The 20,535-nt window shown below is 46.2% G+C and overlaps 1 protein-coding gene across 1 annotated transcript in view; it reads right to left on the bottom strand.

Moving 5' to 3' along the window:
- Positions 1–19,869, bottom strand: part of LOC144686971 (gamma-crystallin S-1-like) — a 39,427-nt gene extending 19,558 nt beyond the window's left edge. The window contains exons 1-4 of the mRNA XM_078552813.1: positions 19,762–19,869; positions 19,350–19,482; positions 18,412–18,530; positions 4,763–4,828 (exon numbers count right to left, since the gene is read on the bottom strand). Coding sequence (XP_078408939.1) covers positions 4,763–4,828; positions 18,412–18,530; positions 19,350–19,482; positions 19,762–19,869 — 426 coding nt within the window. The remainder of the gene's footprint in view (positions 1–4,762; positions 4,829–18,411; positions 18,531–19,349; positions 19,483–19,761) is intronic.
- Between the last annotated feature and the right edge of the window lie 666 nt (positions 19,870–20,535).

The following is a 20,535-nucleotide window of genomic DNA, read 5'->3' as shown; positions in this document are numbered from 1 at the left end:
TGGAGGGCATCCACTGCCAGTAGCTATGAAAGTGACCGCAGTGCTCAATTTCTATGCCAGTGGTTCCTTTCAGGGCTCCACAGTTGACCTCTGTGGGATTTCACAATCCACCACCCACAAATGCATCCATGAGGTCACGGATGTCATCTTCTCCATGGATCACAACTTTGTGCATTTCGCCCAGGACCAGGACAACCAGGATGCAAGGGCCATTGGATTCGCACAGATCTCAGGTTTCCCACAGGTGCAGGGTGCAATTGAATGCACTCATGTGGCGCTCAGATCTCCGTCGCAATATGCGGCGAACTACAACGAGAGAATGACGGAACTCTGCGGCATCTGTTCATTATATTCTGGCAGCAATGACAAGCATCATCGAGGTGCAGGCATCAGTAATGTGTCCAAGGAGTGTGAGGCCAGACCATCATTTTGGCCTGAAGGCTACACAAAGCACAAGGAAGAGGCACGGGACTGAGACACCTGTCTTTATCCTGTGCAGAAAGGTTTCACATCTGAGTGACAAGAACACTGTTCATCAGAACAAGGAGCTGCAGGCAAGGAGAATTCTTGAGAGTTTATTGACAATAATGAACAGTGTGTACAAGTGATTAACACCCATGCTCAGGCTGTGCAATTAATTCTTCTTAACTTTCCTAACCCTGCCGCTATGCCTTGGTGCTCCCTGGATATCCACAGTGGGGGTGGAGGCAGCCTGCCTACTGCAATGCCCTGTATGTGATGACCTTGGCGGGCCGAGACCTGGAGGGTCCCAGCCTGCCTTCGGGGCCCTGCTGTGTGGCAGTGACACCCTCCTCGGCCTGTGGAGCTGCAGCTGCTGAGGTCACAGGAAGAGGGGATTATAATGGGCCCCAGGCTGACTCCTTGAGGAGCAGGGGTAGCTGGAGTGAGATCGAGCTGCCTCGCACCCCTCTTGCGTAAACACTTGGAGGCCAACTATGGCACCAGCGTCGTTTTACCCGCCTGCTACTGCACTTAGCGCAAATCTGGGACAATTCCGCCCATTGTCTTTGTTCCCAGCCATGAACTCCATTCATTCACCACCACCATCCATCCCTCTTCCTGGCAAATGTCTGAGGTTGAACCAGACTGTTTGCGGTTTCGGCATTCTATTTGGCCCTGAAGTGAGTTTCTGATCACATCCCCACACTATCACTAAACCTGCCGATTCCAACTCCATAATTGTGGTAAAGTGGAGTGCTATGTACCTTTAAGAGAATGTAATTAGTTGACCATGTGACTGTATTGACCAATCACTGCACAGCGCAGGTTTCCTGGGTAACTGTAAGTCTAGAGCTGGAGGTGATTGAAGAAGTACAAATGGGGCTGAATATTACCTATGTTCGGCGAGCTGGACGGGAGCAGACCTGCCCAGCGTAATATGCATTCCATAGCTCTCAGTGCTACCTGTGCGGGCAGGGGGAGGAGGGAGAGTCGGGGTCTGCGCTCTTTCGTACGCATCGCAAAAGTGCGCAGAAATCTCCCTGAGGCACAGAGCTGCGTCAGGGAGATTGAGTAGACAATAAAAGTTTTTAAAAATTCAGGTAAAAAATTATTTAAACATGTCCCCTCAAGCAACATGAGCTGGGACATGTTTGTCAACTTCACCAAACTTATTTATTAATTTTATGAAACCTTCAGGAAACCTCATCCCGCCAGTTGATGAGGTTTCCTGGAAAATGCAAAGGCCACTTGGGCTCTTCACCTGCCCGCCAACCTTAAGGTTGGACGGGCAGCAGTGTTAATGATGTTAATTAATTTCTTAATGGCCTTAATGGGCCTTTGACAGTTCAACAGGCCCACAGCTGTCTCTGGCGCGCACCCATTGAATGCAATATCGAAATGATGCGTGATGACGTCAGGACGCACGCCCGATGTCATCTCACGTCATTTGAAGCAACTGCATGTCAGGCCCGCCTCCACACGCCAACGGCAATATTCTAGCCATGGTGTTAGTGCTCAGTTTTTAGTTCCAATAAACCACCAGTGTTTGTTCAGTTAACTGGTCTCTCTGCCTATATTGTTTCAAGCCCCAACTAATGTGTTAATATCAAGGGCGCAGCTAGCTTTCACAGGACAAAGCGAACTTGATAACCAAAAACATAAAACTGGCGACGAGGATAAACTGGATCAATTGACAGCAATCAAGAAAGCCGTGGTAAGCCAGCTATGTTATTTTGCCACTACCTTGAAAATTGTTTGAAAGCACAGTCTCCTTAGTCACCGAGTATGCCGCGGTTTGGGCATCTTGAAACATTCGACCCTGTTTCCAATGACTGGTCTCATTACGTCAAACGCCTAGCGTTCTTCTTTACCGCTAACGACATCATGGGGGAGAACAAGAAGAGGGCGATTCTTTTGTCCTCATGCAGAAGCAAAACATATGGGCTGATCCACAGCCTCACATCACCTAACACCCCCTATACAAAGACCTTCGACAAGTTAGTAAACATTGTAAAAAAACCACCTGAAGCCAAAGCCCTCAGTCACTGCAGCATTTTAAATTCAATTCAAGGAATAGGCTTCCAGGAGACACAATCGCTGGCTGTGTAGCTGCTTTAAAGGGATCAACGGAATATTGTGAGTTCGGAACTTCAATTAATGACATGTTGAGAGACTGATGGATATGCAGAATCGGGGACGATGCAATTCAAAAGCGATTGCTATCTGAAACTAACCTAGACTTCAGTAAGACATTAGAATTGGCAACAGCCATGGAGAGTGCTGTTAGAGACTCGGAGGCAATAAAGATACACAAAATAGCTCCGTTCATCTTGTAGGACAGGAAGGACCGGTAACAAAAGGTGTGAAAACATCGGGTTCCGCAGAAAGGTGGGGAATGCCTACTATGTACAGACCATCAAAGAACAACAGTACTACAGTGAAAACCCACATTAATGAGAGAAATGTATCCAGGCAGCCTGCAGGCGATCAACAGTTCAGAAATGTCGAATGCTTTTTCTGCCACCGCAATGGTCATATAATGCGGCACTGTCAAGATAGACTGGGACAGCACTTTAAAAACAAAAGTAGAAATCATGAAATCTGTCTTGTTGAAGAACCAGAGGAAGCAGAATCTGACATCTACTCATTATACAACTTAAAAGTGGGTAGAACTGAGCCAATCCAGGTAGTCATTAGAGTCAATGCACAACCCATCAAGATGGTGATCGATACCAGGGCATCAATGTCTGTCATAGGAGAGCATACATTCAGACACTTGAATAAAGGAGTCCATCCTTTAAGTTTGGAAGAATTGGACACTAAATTAAAAACATATATGGGCGAAGAAATAAGAGTGAAAGGGATATGTCAAGTCCTGGTGCAGTATGGGGATCAGTCTGCATATTTACCCCTTATAGTAGTAGCTGGGGCGGGCCCCAGTTTAATTGGTCACAACTAGCTCAAAATAATTAAATTGCAACGGGCTGAGATTTTTCAACTCGGACTGAGAAACTTACAGGAATTGTTACAAAAGTATGCTTCCATTGTCAGTGACGAGCTTGGAAGGATTCGTGGGCTACAAGCCAAAATCCACGTAGACCCTAACGTAACCCCCAGATTTATCAGAGCCAGACCAGTCCCTTATGCTCTATGAGACAAGGTTGAGACCGAGATAAACAGGCTGGAAAAGTTGGGTTTCTTACAACTGGTGCAATTTTCCGAGTTGGCGGCACCCATGGTAACCGTACTAAAACCAGACCAAAGTGTCTGCTTACGGTGATTATAAGTTAGCTGTAAACAGAGTGGCCAAACTTGATAGACACCAATACCAAAGATTGACGAATCATATTAGAAATTGGCAGGGGGCATCACATATTCAAAACTCAACATGAGACACGCCTACCAGCAGGTAAAGTTGGAAGGCGGCTCTAGGGAATTTGTGACCATCAATGCACATCGAGGATTGTATCAATATACTCATCTACCCTTTGGGGTCTCATCGGCGTGTGCTATTTTCCAGCGTACCATGGAAAATCTGCTTCAGGGACTGCCCCATGTCATTGTTTATCTGGATGATGTCTTAGCCACTGGACAAACCGATGAAGAACACTTAGTTAATTTGGAGGACCTGCTGAAATGCACAAGTGGGGGTGCACTTGAAGCGAGAAAAATGTTTTTTCCAAACCAAAGAAGTTGTTTACTTCAGCCATAAGGTCAACACGCAGGGCCTGCATCCTGTGGAAGAAAAGGTCAAGGATATTCACGAGGCACCTGCACCGAGAAACACTAAAGAACTAAAGGCCTTCTTAGACATGATAAACTACTATGGGCAATTTCTCCCAAAGCTATCAACTGTACTGGCTCTATTATATGCATTGCTTATGAAAAACCATAAAAGGATTTGGCAAGCTCCACACCAGGATGCGTTTCTGAAGGTAAAACAATCATTAAGATCATCGGCCCTAATGGTCCACTTTGACCCAAAGAAAGAATTGCTTTTAACTTGCGACGTATCTCCTTATGGAGTAGGAGCTGTGCTTTCACATCAGATGGCTCCGAACGACCCATTGGTTGCACATCTCGCACGCTCAGTGCTGCAGAGCGACAACACTCTCAAATTGAGAGGAAGGGCTTGTCTGTTGTGTTTGGTGTTCAGAAATTCCATCAATACCTCCACGGTCACCATTTTCACATTACACCCAACCACAAGCCTCTGCTGGGATTATTTGGAGAGGATAAGGCGATACCCACCAATGCATCTGCTCGCATCCAGAGGCGGGTACTGATATTGGCTGCTTACGAACACACTTTTATTCACTGATCGGAAAGCCGGATCGCACATGCTGGCGCACTGAGCCACCTTCCCCTGCCAAATAACAATATGAAGGTTCCAATTCCCCAGGAGCTTGTCTTAGTATTAATTTTTTTGGATTCCTCTCCTGTCCAGGCCAAACAAATCCGTGAGTGGACAAGCTGAGATCTACTTTTATCTCATGTCTGGGAGCAGGTCTTGAATGGATGGTCAGGCGAGCCAAAGTCTGATGACATGAAGCCCTATTTCAATCGCAGATATGAGCTCACCTGCCAGGACGGCATACTGCTCTGCTCCATGCCCCCGAGAGGGTGAAGGCTATTACTAGCCGAATTACATAGCTCTCACCCTGGCATTAGTAGGATGAAGATGCTCACGTGCAGCTACTTGTGGTGGCCATGGATGGACGTGGACATCGAAACCCTTGTCAAAAGTTATCTTCAATACCAGCATGTACAAAAGCTACACCCCTTAGGTCCATTGCACCTCTGGGAATGGCTGGGGCGGCCATGGGTGCACCTCCACTATGTGGGTCCCTCCTTGGGCACGATGTTCCTTTTACTAATAGATGCCCACTCCAAGTGGATGGACATCTATGAAGTCCAGTCACCCAGGTCTGCTGCCAGCATAGACCGTTTGCGACAAAGTTTTGCAGTGCCCAGGTGTGCGATGAGAGTAAACTTGCAAGGAACATAAAAACTGATGGTAAAAGCTTCTATAAATATGTGAAGAGAGAAAGGTTAGTGAAGACAAAGGTAGGTACCTTACAGTCAGAAGTGGGGGAAGTTATAATGGGAAACAAAGAAATAGCAGAAGAATTGAACACATATTTTGGCTCTGTCTTCACAAAAGAGGACGCAAATAATTTCCCAGAAATGTTAGGGAAAGAAGGGTCTAGTGAGATGGAGGAATTGAAGAAAATCAGTATTAGTGAAAAAATGGTGCTAGAGAAATTAATGGAGAGAGAGAGAACTAAAGGAAGTGGTCTTGGAAATATTGGATGCATTCGTGGTCATCTTCCAAAATTCTATAGGCTCTGGAGCAGTTCCTACAGATTGGAGGGTGGCAAATGTAACCCCACTATTTGAAAAGGAGGGAGAGAAAAAACAGAGAATTACAGACTGGTTAGCCTAACATCAGTAGTAGGGAAAATACTAGAGTCTATTATAAAAGACTTGGTAACAGAACACTTGGAAAGCATTAATGGAATTAGACAAAGTCAGCATGGGTCAGAAAGGGAAATCGTGCTTAACTAATCAACTGGAGTGTTTTGAGGATGTAACTAAGTAGAATAGATAAGGGAGAACCAGTGTTTGTGGTGTATTTGGATTTCAAGAAGGCTTTTGATAAGGTTCCACATAAGAGGCTAGTGGGCAAAATGAATGCACATGGGACTAGGGGTAATATACTGGCGTGGATTGAGAATTGGTTGATAGACCGGAAACAGAGAGTGGGAATAAATGGGTCTTTTTCCGGGTGGCAGGCGGTGACTAGTTGTGTGCCGCAGGGATCAGTGCTTGGGCCCCAGCTATTCACGATATATATATATATATTATATATATAAATGACTTGGATGAGGGAACCAAATGCAATATTTCCAAGTTTGCTGACGACACAAAACTGGGCGAGGTTGTGAATTGTGAGAAGGATGCAAGGAGACTTCAGGGCAATTTAGACAAGTTGTGTGTGTGGGTAAACAGATGGCAGATGCAATATAACGTGGATAAATATGAAGCTTCTGTCTGAAAAACAGAAAGGCAGAGTATTATTTAAATGGTGATATATTGGGAAATGTGGATGTACAAAAGGATCTGGGTGCCCTTGTACATCAGTCAATGAAAGTAAGTGCAGCAAGCAATTAGGAAGGCAAATGGTATGTTGGCCTTCATTGCAAGAGGGTTTGAGTTCTGAAGTAGGGATGTGGTATATTGTGCACAGTTTTGGTCTCCCTACCTAAGAAAGGATATACTTGCCATAGTGGGAGTGCAGCGAAGGTTCACTAGGCTCATATCAGGGATGGCAGGACTGTTGTATGAGGAGAGATTGGTTTAACTGGGCCTGCATTCACTAGAGTTTAGAAGGATGAGAGGCGATCTGATCGAAATGTATAAAATTCTAACAGGGCTAGACAAACTAGATGCAGGGAGGATGTTTCCCCTGGCTGGGGAGTCTAAAACCAGGGGCCACAGTCTCAGGATACGGGGCAGGGCATTTAGGACTGAGATGAGGAAAAATTTCTTCACTCAGAGGGTGGCCAATCTGTGGAATTCTCTACCACAGAAGGCTGTGGAGGCCAAGTCACTGAGTATATTCAAGAAAGAAATTGATAATTTTTTGGATATTAGGGGCATCAAGGGTTTGGAGAGAAAGCGGGAGTATGGCGTTGAGATAGAGGGTCAGCCATTATCACATTGAATGGCGGAACAAGCTCGAAGGGCCGAATGCCCTCCTCCTGCTCCTAGTTTCTATGTGTTCTATGTGTTACCAGAGGTGCTCTTGTCAGACAATGGGACTGCATTTACCAGCAGGGAGTTCCACAGGTTTACAACACTCAACGGAATAACTCATATGAAAACCTTGCCTTACCACCCCGCTTCTACTGGTTTGGCTCAACGGGCGGTCCAAACTTTTAAGTCCAGAATGAAAAAGCTGGACGGGGTACAATCAGCACCAGATTGTCACAGTAGCTGTTCGCATACCAGACGACGCCACACACGACCACTAGTATTTTCCCGCTGAGATGTCTCCGCACCCGTCTAACTCTTATCAGGCCGAATTTAGGGGGGAGGGTGGAGAGAAGCCAAGAGACCCAGAAGGCTAGACATGATGATCATAATCATGATAGAAATTTAGGGTGGGAGACACAGTTCTCGCGAAGAGCTTTGGAGATGGGCCCAATTGGCCATCAGGCAAAGTGAGTGCCGTGACACTATAATGTGTCAGTAAACAGCCGAATAATTAGACAACACATAGAACATCTCCGGAGAAGAGAGACAGTCCCGCTAGAAGGAATGCCGCCATCATTTGCGTTTGAGTCTGCACCGCATGCAGAAGAAATGTCACATGATTTGAAAGAATCCGTGGGGCCTGTTGGACCCGACAGGGTCGAAGACACAAACTTGTCCACTTCCACCAAAGAGCCTGGTGGACAGTTGACCCCTGAGAAGGGGGTCTCAGAATAACCAGCTGAGGCCATTGAGCTACGACACTTGACACATCTGAGGAAGCCTCCTGAGAGACTTGACTTGTAAATAGTTATTCATGTAAATAATTGGGATGTTGTGATACTTGTCAATTGTACTTTCAAGTAAAGGGGGAGGGCTGTAGTAAAGTGGAGTGCTATATACCTTTAAGAGAATGTAGTTAACTGACCTTGTGGCTGTATCGACCAATTGCTATACAGCACAGGCTACTTGGGTAACTGTGAGTCTAGAGCTGGGGGTGATTAAAGAAGCACACATTGTGTTAGTGTTCTGTTCTTAGTTCCAATAAAGTACCAGTGTTTGTCCAATTAATCGGTCTCTCTGCCGATATTGTTTCAAGTACCAACTGATGTGTTAATATCAAGGGTGCAGCTAGCGTTCGCCGGACAAGGTGAACCTGATAACCAAAAACATAAAAATAATATAGCTCAAATCTGCCCTGCTTTAGCTTATTGACTGCTGAAAGCCTCATCCATGCCTTTGTTTCCTCTAGCCTATTGTAATACACTCATCGCCACCTGCCATGTTCCACCCTCCATAAGTTGGAGGCCACCCAGAACTCTGCTGCCTGTGTCCCAACTGGCACTATGTCCCGTCATCCATCACCACGCTGCTCATGACCCACTTTGACTCCTGGTTAAGCACTGCCTCAATTTTAAAATTCTCTCGTTTGTTTTCAAATGCCTACGCAGCCTGAACCCTCCCTATCTTTTTAATCCCTCTAACTCTACAACCATCCAAGAAACCTGTGTTCCTCCAGTTCTGGCCTCTTGAGCTTTCCTAATTTTAATCACTTGGCCATTGGCAGACGTGCTTTGAGCCACACTCATAAGCTCACCCAGTCCTAACGATGCCGATAGATAGTTCCAACATGGCCACACTGATTGGTCATCCTATCACGTGAATGTGAAACCACATACCTAATTCACGGGGTTTACTCCTGAGCAGGTGTACTAGTACAAATGTAAGACACACTCTGAGCAGCATAACAAATTAGTGGCCATACTTATGGCTCTTCATTATTCAGCTGGTGTGGTAACCAGCATCTATTCAACCACTGCCGATATCATCAACATAGTACTGTGGTTGCCATTTTACTGAAAGGAAAACTTCTGCACCACGAACCAGAAACCACTGGCACTTGTAACAATGCTCTCCCAATTTTGAATGGTGTTAAAAGACAGAAGGGTCCTTTCTACAATGGGAAAATCAAGGCTTATAGCAAAACAGGATACCCACAAGCACATGGATACTCTTTAGCTGGCCAATATGCTAAGACAGCAGCACAGCATGTGAGGCCAAGGGAATCTACTTCCTTGCAGCAGGACTCAGCGGCAGACTCTCCTGCCCCTCCCCTCACCCCACTGCACTATTGCCCTACACACTTTTCAGATTCAACATGAGCTCTATTGCCAGACCAACGAGCGGCAAGACAAAGGGAAACCTCTTCCACAACCCACATCACATGTCCACTGTATGAATCTCCCAATCTATGAGTCACAATCAGTCCTCATGTATAAAGAGTCTTGGCGCTACTTCCCAGTTGCATGTTTGCCACCCAGTTATGTGGGGGACTTCTTCTAAATGTTTCACTCAACACCTGTGGACAGTCAAGGGTCATTGGAAGTTATTTTCTCTAAAATCGTAGGATCAGCCTGGTGACCCTCTAAATCTGTTGTTGTCCAGAGAGTTGGTCAACCTTTAATTTGCCTGCAGCATAACCCAGGTGCTAGTCAAAATAGAGCATTTTTAAGGTTGGTGCCTCCGCCAGATTCTCCTTCAACTGCATTCAAATTGATTTTATTGAGCCATTACCACAAATTCCAGGTGGTTGTGTTCACTATCTAATCATCTTGGATAAGGTTACTTCATGGATACAAGCTGTCCCAGTATACATCAATACAGCTTTAACTGCAGTCACGTGTAATTGTGTGAGGTAATCTGCAAGTTTGGGACACAATTCCTGGTGGGCCCAGAACTAGAGTCATATCTCACAGGGAAAATTTTCACTGAGCTACAAGTGATGTTGGGAGCCAAACAGAAGGCACACATTTCCCATCAGTGTTTCAGGATATGACCAGAAGGTTGGTGAGGATACCAGGGGAGTTATTTTGGCAAAGGGTGAAATCAGGCCTGAATGCATACTGTGCTAATAAGACCTATTAATTTGAAGATGTAGATTTAACACACAATTCTGGTCCTAATTGCTGATTGCAAAAATTTCAACTGTTAGGGGCCTGTAAACCACTGCCACAAGTGACTTCTTCCCTTTATAATTTCTCATCTCCGCCCAAACGGTTTCTACATCCTGGTTTCCTGAACTTAGGTCATCCCTCTCTAATGTGTTAATACCATCATTAGTTAACAGAGCCATCCTTCCATCTTTTCCTAACCTCCTGTCCTTCAATATTCAGGTCCCAATTTATGTCATCCTGCAGCCATTTTTCTGTAATGGCTATCAGATCATACTTATTTATTTCTATTCACGTCATCTGTTTTGTTTTGAATGCTACATGCATTCAGATGCAGAGCCTTTAGTTCTGTCCTTTTATTATTTTTTTTAACTTCCAGCCTTATCTGCTGATTTACTCTTAGATTTGTGTTCCCTGTACTCTCTGTCCTTTCCTGTTATGGTCTGTTTATCATTTCTCACATTAATACCTTTCTCTTTTGCCTTGTCTCTACTCTTTGATTTACTACATCTTCCCAAATTTGATCCCCTGCCCCGAATATTTAGATTAAAACCCTCTCTATTTCTCTAGTTATGCGGCTCACTAGAACACCAGTCCCAACACCATTCAGGTGTGAACCATCCCAGTGGTACAGCCCCCACTTTCCCCAGTCCTGCTGCCAGTGCCCCATGAACTGGAAACCACTTCTCCCACACCAATCTTTGAGCCATGTATTCATCTCTCTAACTTTATGTACCCTATACCAATCTGCATGTGGCCCAGGAAATAATCCAGAGATTATTACCTTTGAGGTTCTGCTTTATAATTTAGTGCCTAGCTCCTCAAACTCTCTATAGAGAACCTCTTTCCTAGTTCTACCTATCTCATTGGTGCCTACATGGACCACAACAGCTGGATCCCACCCTCGCACTGCATGTTCCTCTCCAGCCCTGAGCAGATGTTGCGAACCCCAGCAACATAGCCTTTTGGACTCTCACTCTTTGCTGCAAAGAACAGTGTCAATCTCCCTCAGTATACTGTTCCCTACTGCCTCTGCATCCGTTTTTCCTCCCCCAACTTGAATGGCTTCCAATGCTTGAACGGTTCCATGGTCAGTTTGCTCATCCACCCTGCAGCCCCCTCTCTCATCCAAACAAGCTGAGAAAACCTCAAACCTATTGGACAATTCCAGAGGCTGAGGCTCCTGCATTCCTGCCCTCTGGGTCCCCTTACCTGCCTCACTTGCAGTCGCACCCTCCTGTCCCTGACCACTGACCAAATCAGAAGACCCTACCCTAAGTTTGTGTGACTGCCTCCTGGTACAAAGCATCCAGGTAACTTTCCCCCTCCCTGATGTGTCACAACATCTGCAACTCAGCCTCCAGCTCAAGACTCTGAGCCAGAGCTCCTCGAGCTGCAAGCTCTTACTGCAGACGTGTTTTCCCTGGATCACATTGGCATCCAGGAGATCCCACATGCTGCAGCCTTGACACATCGCCTGTCCTGCCATCCTTAAAGTGTTTTAATTAATTACTTAATTATATTATTCACTTTTTTTATATTCCTTTTCATATATTTTATTAACTTTACCACCAGTTCGTATACAAAGTTAAACCTTGGGACAGGAATAGATCTTAACTACTTACCAGATCCTCACCAAACAGCTAGCTTCTTCCCCTGTAATAGAGTAAGAACAGGGTGAGAAAGTTAGATAAAAGCAAAAGGAAAGGAACACCTCCTCACCTAACTCCCCCAATAGTTGTCACTTTGACTAAGCTTTATATCTATACAACTATTTTGATGTTTTAGCAGCAGACTATCATAATGATCATCACCTCTTTCTAACTCTCCACTCTCTCTGATTTTTCACACTGTTTGACTGCTCCGATGCACTCCAAGCTGGCCTCCCATGTTCCACCCTTTGTAAACTTTAGCTCCTCTAAAACCCTGCTTCCCAACATGTTCCATTCACCCATCACCCCTGTGCTCAATGACTTGCATTGGCTTCTGGTCTTAGCAACACCTCAATTTCAAAATTCTCACCTTTGTTTTTATATCCCTCCATATCTTTGTCCCTCCATATGTTACAACTCAGATGGCCAGGTGGTGAAGGATAGAGCTGGTCACCAGCCTTTATACACTTACAAGCTTTTATTTACAGAGACACACATTGTAAATCACGCACCTGCAAATCAACAATCGCAGGTCATGAATATGAGCATCAGTGAATCGCCAATTAATGCCTACAATCTGATGCAATTAACAGCCAATTCATGTACAACCACCAAGTGTCTCTGTAATCTTCTACAGCTCTACAATTATCTGAGATCCCTCTGTGCTCCTCCAATGTTGGCCTCTTGTGCATATTCAATTTTATCCGTTCCACCATTGGGAGCTGTGCCTTGAGCTACTTAGGCCATATGCTCTGGAATTTCCCTCCTCTATCATTCCTCCCCTCTACCTCTATGCCCTTCTTTAAGATGCATATTTTTTGGACTAAGCTTTTGGTCATCTGTCCTAATGTGCGGAACCTTTTGATCCTGCTAGCAGTGGGTAGCCATGGCAGACAGGGGCACTTAATTTGGCGTGAACTAAAAAATCAGTTTCCTGATGGTGGGAAATTACTTTGGAATTTTGCTTTCCCAACTTCCAAAGCAGGTTAAAAGTAGGCCGTCTTTCCCACTGAGCGATGCTGGGAACTCCATTTGCATTCATTAGCATGTCATGAATGCTCATTAAAAGGCCAACTTGCTGAAATCATGTTTCCCATCCAATTTAAGTTCCCCTGCAGCAGCTAATTAGAACGTCCTGTTTTACGACTATATATAAGTGCTGTGCACCTGGCGAGCTTTGCTTCATCCACATCTTGGAGGTCAGTAGCTGCTGCTTTCACCTTCCTCTTACACCGTTATATATCAAGTGCCAGTAGAACAAGCTACACCAAGGCTGGGCACGGGAGGCACGATCAGCAGTGAAGGGTGGGACAGAGGAAAGACTTGGTGTGGGGAGGGTGTGGAAGGACCAGCAGGGACGAGTGAGATGGAGGCAGGACGAGGCTGAGAGGAGATCAAATGGGGAAGGGTAAGACGGAGACAGGATTAAGTGGGATGGGGGAAGACCAGAGCGGAAGGGTGAAAGACTGTCCGGGGGACATGTTTAAGAGACTTTCTGGGGAATGTGGCCACACTGTCGGGAACATGTTTAAATTACTCCTTCTCCAACCAGACCCTACTCTAAACTACTGATTAACATTCTAGCCCGCACTACACAGCAATTGTGTAATACAGTCACGTTGTCAATTTGCTCACATTCTCTGAAAGGTGTATTGAACCTCAGATTACAACAGGGGTTCTCTGAGAATGAGGCCACATTGTCTGGGACATGTTTTAAGTGATAGTCCAGCAAGTGAGGCCACACTATCGGGGACATGTTTAAGAGACTGTCCAGGAAGTGAGGGTACACTGTCGGGGACAAGTTCAGAGGTTTCTGCATGGCACGCATGTCTTGGTCCTGGTCTTGGGCAGGGGAAGTCTTCTCCGGGCAGCCAAAATTGTGTGTGAGGCATGGTCGGTCAACTAAGGCATTTGGTCCTGGGGTTCAAGGCATGGTAGTGGGCGCAGAGGGCACAGTCACACAGGGGTGGCCTTTAGATCCGGTAAGTCGATAATTCTAAAGTCATGGAGGGGCATTGGAATGTGGGGGGGCCTCTGAAGGTAAGGGTGCAGATGGCTCAAGAAAGGGAGGGGTCAGATCAACAAAGGGCATGGGGCTGTCATCATTGAAGGACACGGGGTGAGAACAGGAACAACCACATGAACAATAGTGAGGTCAAGGGTGGGGGGAAGGCTGGATGGTTGTAGGATGGAATGGAATTAGGAGGAGGTGATTGTGGAGAAGGATGGGAGGAACTTGGTGTTTGACACCAAGGTTGGAAGGTGTTGGTCACACTCAAAATGTTAACAATGCCATCTTCATCTTTGCTGAGCAATGATTCAGTTTGAAAAGTGAGCATGAAGAAAATGAAATGGAAGAGGTCTCAAAACGTGTGGGAAGGGTTCAGGACTACTCTTTTTGGCCAAGTGAAGGGACACTCTATTAATTATTTGCTTAAGCCATGGAGAACGAGGCCCAACTGAGTACTGGTTTTGTGGGTCAAATGACCATTGAAGGACCATTATTCCTTGACTAATGGTGAGCATTCATGTGAGTTTCCATTAAGTTTTGGGGCTACATTTGGAGTAGGTGTGATTTACCATCTGTTCCTGACAGAGGCATGTGAAAAGGGATGGAGGTTAAATCACACTCCAAGCAATATTCCCAGTTTAATGGTCATGGCTTACAAGGCACAATGCCTAAAGTCATGACATTATGACAAGGCTATGTCCTCTATATAGAGTGTCTAGGCTCATGGAGGCAAGCTGACAATTGGCTGAAGGAGGGTTCTCGCACATGGCTGTAATAAACCTGATCAAGGCGCTATGTCTGCAGGCGCGGTCATGTATGAAGGGGAGGATCAGCCATCTGTGGTCATCCAGGATGTGTTTCACCTGCAGGGGATGGCCTGGGGATGCTATGCCTTAGACAGAGGCCAGGCCAAGGGCTTTGTGCTGGCTTCCTGGCTTGGAGATGAAGGGAAACCAGCTAAGGGATAGAATTAATAAGTTCTCAAATGTATTCACTGACAGATACAAAGAGGAATGGAGAATGTGGCTGCTGGCAACCCTGCCTTGGTTATTGCTCTAATACGAATGAGGAGAAGAAGGACCTGTCACCAAATAGCACAGGTCCAGGAGGAGCAGCAGCCTGAGCAGCAAGAGGAAGCAGGACCCCAAGAATTCCAAGATGCTCCCGAAGAGGGGAAAATGCAATGATGAACATTGGCACAACCACGGGTATAACGAAGATGCTGCTCATTTATGGGAATGAACGAAAGGCAATGCCACAGGTGCCTTCACTTGTCCAATGGTGTGGTAGCTCACATTTGCCACCTTTTCCATGAAGAACTTATGCTGCAAGTACTTAGAAGGCATCCCATGCTGGTGGCTTTGAAGGTAAACGCTGCACTCCCCTGGGGACCTTTGTGGAATCTCCCAGTTGGTGACATACAATAGATAAGGAAGGTGACTGATGCTCTTTTCAGTAAAGTTCACCAGTATGTCCAGTTCCTCATGGATGCCGAAAGCCAGGCTGTCAGAAGGATTCGCAACGATATGTGGTTTCCCACAAGTGCAGGGTGTCATCGACTACACACATATGGCCTTGAGAGCCCCCTGGCAACAGCCAATGAGATGTACCAACCGAAAAGGATTTCACTTTCTGAACATCCAGTTAATTTGTGGTCACAAAAAGCAGATCCTGTACGTTTGAACTAGGTACCCAAGGAGCGCTCATGACTCTTACAACTTGACATACCCGCAGGTATCACAAATCTTTAAGGGACCATGGTACTTTCAGGGCTGGCTCCTCAGGGACAAGGGGTACCCCAGAAAACTTGGCTGATGACGCTTATTTGTCATCCAAATAGTGGCAATGAAGAGATATAATGTTGCACATTCCATCACCAGGTCCTTGATGGAGCAGACAATTGGCCTCCTGAAGATGCATTTCTGAAGTTTAGACTGGTCAGGTAGGGCTCCCCAATACTCACCACAGAGAGTGTCCCAGATCATCATTGTTTGCTGCACCATGCACAACCTTGTGCTTCAAAGGGCGGATATGTTGCCTGAGGGAGAAATAGAGGAGCGAGATGTCTCCTCGGATGAGGAGGACACGGAAGGGGATGCACCTGATGAGGGCCAGGATGTAGACAAGCCACGTGAAGAGGCCATCGCATGGGTATGATGTGGCAGATTGTGCCCAAGATAACCTGATAGCTACAAGTTTAGAGGAGGAGTAAAGTTCAAACACATTCTCCCAATAGTTAGTTGCTTTCGCCTTTGCTGCATGGAAGACCCCATCACCTTTTATCTCAACAAGAAATTTTTCGGAAAGTTCAATGAGCCCATAATAATTATTGAAATGTCAGTATTCGTTGTCTGCCCTAATGTGGGATCATCCTTGGAAGGGCTTAAACCACAGTTAACTGAGTAGCCTTGGAAACATATGGCCACTGTAGAACCTGAACAACATACCTTCTCGCACATCCTTAGTTGACTCCACATAATATGGTACTTTTACACATGCCCTCACCAGGTCAGTGTACATGGCAGCTTATAAACAGCTGGAATTACAAATCATACAGGGGTGCACTCATGTGAGCCTGACATCTGCTCAGGAAGGTGCCGTGACCACACATATCACTCTTTCAGGCATTACCAGCTGGATTGCTCAACAGGGAGCAGCAGCACGATAGCACCACATGTCCCATTGCCAGTTCTTCTCAATGCAGAACGTTAAGGCATCATCTTGCTACTCCCTACCAATCGCTATTCGCATGTCATGAAGCAGTAACCATTAACATTGAGATCATGCAGTAAATTTTCGAAGTTTGTTTTCATTGTCCTCACTGAGTGTGTCTCACCAGGACAGTGGTTTGTTGAGGTGCGACCACGCGGGACCCTGCCTGACAAGCCTCTGTCCTAGATGACCTTTGCATAAAGGATACCTTGTGAAGTCATTCTCAACACAACAGCCAATGAGTAATTCTTTCCTGTATGGACCCTGCTGAGGCCTTAAGAAAGTTGGATTTACATCGCATTGAGAGCATCCCAGTCCTCAAGACACCACAGCTCAAAAAGCCAATCCTGTATATACATCTTAAGTCAATGAGAGCCCTATCATGCAATGAATTCCACATCGAGTTGAATGCTGTGCCTTTATCCAAGGACTACCAAAAGCCTTGCTAAGGAGCCTTGCGGCTTCAAATAAAAATCGTGGGAGATCAGAAAATGGCTATTTGTGAACACATGCCCCTTAAATCATGCACTCTAACCCCTCTTGCAGTCAAGTCTAAGGTGCCCATTATATTCTTACTTGGCTAGTTCAACGTTATGCATGCAGAGAATGACAAATCACCAAGGAAGGGCATTCAGCCTTAAACGCAGACATTATATCTTCTTCCTACAGACAAGTATGGAAGCATATGGGCTTCGAAGGCTGACATTATGGTGCTCAAAAACATTTCACACACAAAGTCATTATAAATGACACATTGGACAGACAAATCTAATTTAAGTTGCAACAATTACTCATGCCATCCACAAACAAGCAACATCAGTGCAACGGCTGCAGTAAATTCAATAACATCAATGAGCACTTCTCCCTGGGCTAAAGCATGGTTACCTGTGATAATTAACTGACAGGTGTATTGGCCAGGCTGCACTGTCACAAATGATGGGCATTGCCTGATGTTGCTGATGTGGAATTATAGACTATTCACTGTGGTGACAATGTGGGAGAATTTGTGCAATTGAAGATCCTGATGGGACTACGTTGGGGGGGGCAACATTCTGGACCCTTAAATTACTTTTTTTAAACATTCATTCATGGAATGTGGGCTTTGCTGGCTGGGCCAGCATTTATTGCCCATCCCTAATTGCCTTTGAGAGGGTGGTGGTGAGCTGCCTCCTTGAGCCGCTGCAGTCAATGTGGTGTATGTACACCCACAGTGCTGTTAGGGAGGGAATTCCAGGATTTTGACCCAGTGACAGTGAAGGAACGGCGATATATTTCCAAGTCAGGATGATGAGTGACTTGGAGGGGAACTTCCAGGTAGTGATGTTCCCATGTGTCTGCCGCCCTTGTCCTTCTAGATGGTGGTGGTCATGGGTTTGGAAGGTGCTGTCTAAGGAACCTTGACAAGTTCCTGCAGTGCATCTTGTAGATGGTACATACTGCCCAGTCCCCCTCTCGCCTAGCCACTACTGAAACTCACCCATGACTAGAGTGATGGTGCGTTGGTCTGAGCGCAAATCCAGCAGAAATGGCTAGACATAGGTCTCCAAAGCAGCTGCCACCCTTCCTATGGAGACTTTGATGCGCTCACATGCCAGAGTACAAAAGCAGACAGAACGTGGACAGACTCCTGCAGCCTTCGGTCCAGTCTGCAGAAGGCCTTTGATAACTCTGCCTGGTGTTCCCCTGCCTGTCTCTGAAGCTCCAAGAGGTGAATTGGGGCCTGATCCAGAGACTGATCATAAGATCCCATCTCAGCAGGTGTCTGGTCTTCAGCAGTTCTCCGAGTGTCAGAGACCTCCTCCAGCTGTGGACCTGTGTCTGTGAGGTGATCACCAGATTGTGGTGTATCTGCGCTGGTGGAAGGTACAGGTGAACGCAGTGACAGTTCTTCCTCAGAGGGTACAAAGGCTTCCTCCTCAGAGGTGGACTGGCGGCTGGGCATGTGGCACGTAGAGGATGACATCCACCCCCTTTTCTTGCTGGTACCTGGAATAGAGAAAAGAGAGAATCCGTGATTTATTAGTGCATGCATCACAAAGGCTAATACGCAAGTACAGCAGGTAATTAGGAAATCTAATAGAATGTTATCATTTCTTGAGAGGTGAATTGAATATAAAAGTAGGTTATGCTTCAGTTGTACATAGCATGATTGAGACCACATTTGGAGTACTGTGTACTGTATTTAAGGAAGGATGTAAATGCATTGGAAGCAGTTCAGAGAAGCTTTACCAGACTAATACCTGAAATGGGTGGGTTTTCTTATGAGGAAAGGTTGGGCAGGCTAAGCTTGTATCCGCTGGAGTTTAGAAGAGTAAGAGGCGACTTGATTGAAACATGTAAGATCCTGAGGGGTCTTGACAGGGTGGATGTGGAAAGGATGTTTCCCCTTGTGGGAGAATCTAGATCTAGGAGTCACTGTTTAAAAATAAGGGTCACTCATTTAAAACAGAGATGAGGCGAAACTTTTTCTTTCAGAGGGTCGTGAGTTTTTGGAACTCTCTTCTTGAAAAGGTGGTGGAAGCAGAGTCTTTGAATATTTTTCGGGCAGAGATGGATAGATTCTTGATAAGCATGGGGATGATAGGTTATCGGGGGTATGCCTGATGCAGATTTAAGGTTACTATCAGGTCAACCAAGATCTTATTAAATGGTGCAGCAGGCTCGAGGGGCCGAATGGCCTACTCCTGCTCCTTGTTGGTATGTTCGTATGACTAAGCATTAAAGATCACTCACACTCATTGCCCACATCTTGTAGATGTATTCTGGTTGCATCGTCACTGGCTTGTTGGGGGAGGCCCATCTCACCTTCCGTGCAGGCATGTCCTCTCTCCTCTCCTGCCAGCTCTGCGGCCTGTTCCTCGAAATTAGTGAGGAGACAGATCTCTGGAATGCCACCTCCTGTCTGGGTATGCTCTCCCTTGACATGGGCTTTCTTATCCTACAGAAAGACAGAGGGGTTGATTATGAGACCGGTGAGTGAATGAGCAGTTCAGAAGCATGCAGGCCTATTGTAGCTGCTGATCCCTCACCAGTAAGGGAATAAGAAGCTGTTTGTCCAGGAACTAATATGAGATGGAGAGCTTAAAGTGACTGGCACTCATTCAGTGCTGATATCCCATCTGCTGGCCGTGTGTGACATCCCTGTGCATTTTAACCCTTAGGCTGTCTGTTGTCGTTGTGAGAGTGAGAGTTTGCAGTGAGTAGACAGTGCACTTACCCTGGCATAGCACAGCAGGTCATTCATCCTTTTCCTGCACTGCAGGGCAGTCCCTTTTTGGGTCCCATGGGTGATAACCACCCCGGTGACCTCCTCCCAGGCCACCATGGTCAGGTGGGAGGAGCTACTGCTCCCACCCCTCAGACAGAGAACTTCCTGTCTTTCCTGGATGGTCTTGAGGAGAGTCTCCAGGGAGGATTTGATAAACCGTGGGGCCAAAGGTTGTTTCCGTTTTGGGGCTATCCTGGATGGGTTATCCAATGTACCTGGCCTGCAGTGAATGGATGGATGCCTGCGCAGCCTTTAGATATGGTCCCAGGACCTTTGACCTCATGAAGTAACAGCAGGATGGATGACTTCATGCCCGCCCCACCACGAGATTCGCCGTGCTCCTCATTGATGCATAATTAATAAGCTGAACAGTGGACAATCATGTGTGTTCAGCCATCCCGCCACTCAGCGAGAATCACGCCAACTTTCCCATCTGCCATTGGACTCATTCTCCAGAATGGAAGATTCCGCCCAATACCTTTTCGTAAAAGTTGATGTTAAATTTTGTTTCAAGGGCCAGAATTTTTACCTCGTCGGGTGGGCTCGGCGGGAGCGGACAGGAGCAGTCGGGAAGCCAGGAAGCTGCGATCGGGGCCAGACCGTGATTTCACACCAACGGGCCAATTAAGGCCAGTGTGAAACGTGGGCTGCAGCGCTCAGTGCTGCCTGTGTGAGGGGGGAAGGAAAGCGAGAATGCGTGTGGGTGCACGCAGGAAAACCTCC

This window comes from Cetorhinus maximus, chromosome 11, assembly GCF_964194155.1.
Source record: "Cetorhinus maximus chromosome 11, sCetMax3.hap1.1, whole genome shotgun sequence".
NCBI classification, from domain to species: domain Eukaryota; kingdom Metazoa; phylum Chordata; class Chondrichthyes; order Lamniformes; family Cetorhinidae; genus Cetorhinus; species Cetorhinus maximus.
This window is presented reverse-complemented; position numbering and strand designations above follow the sequence as displayed.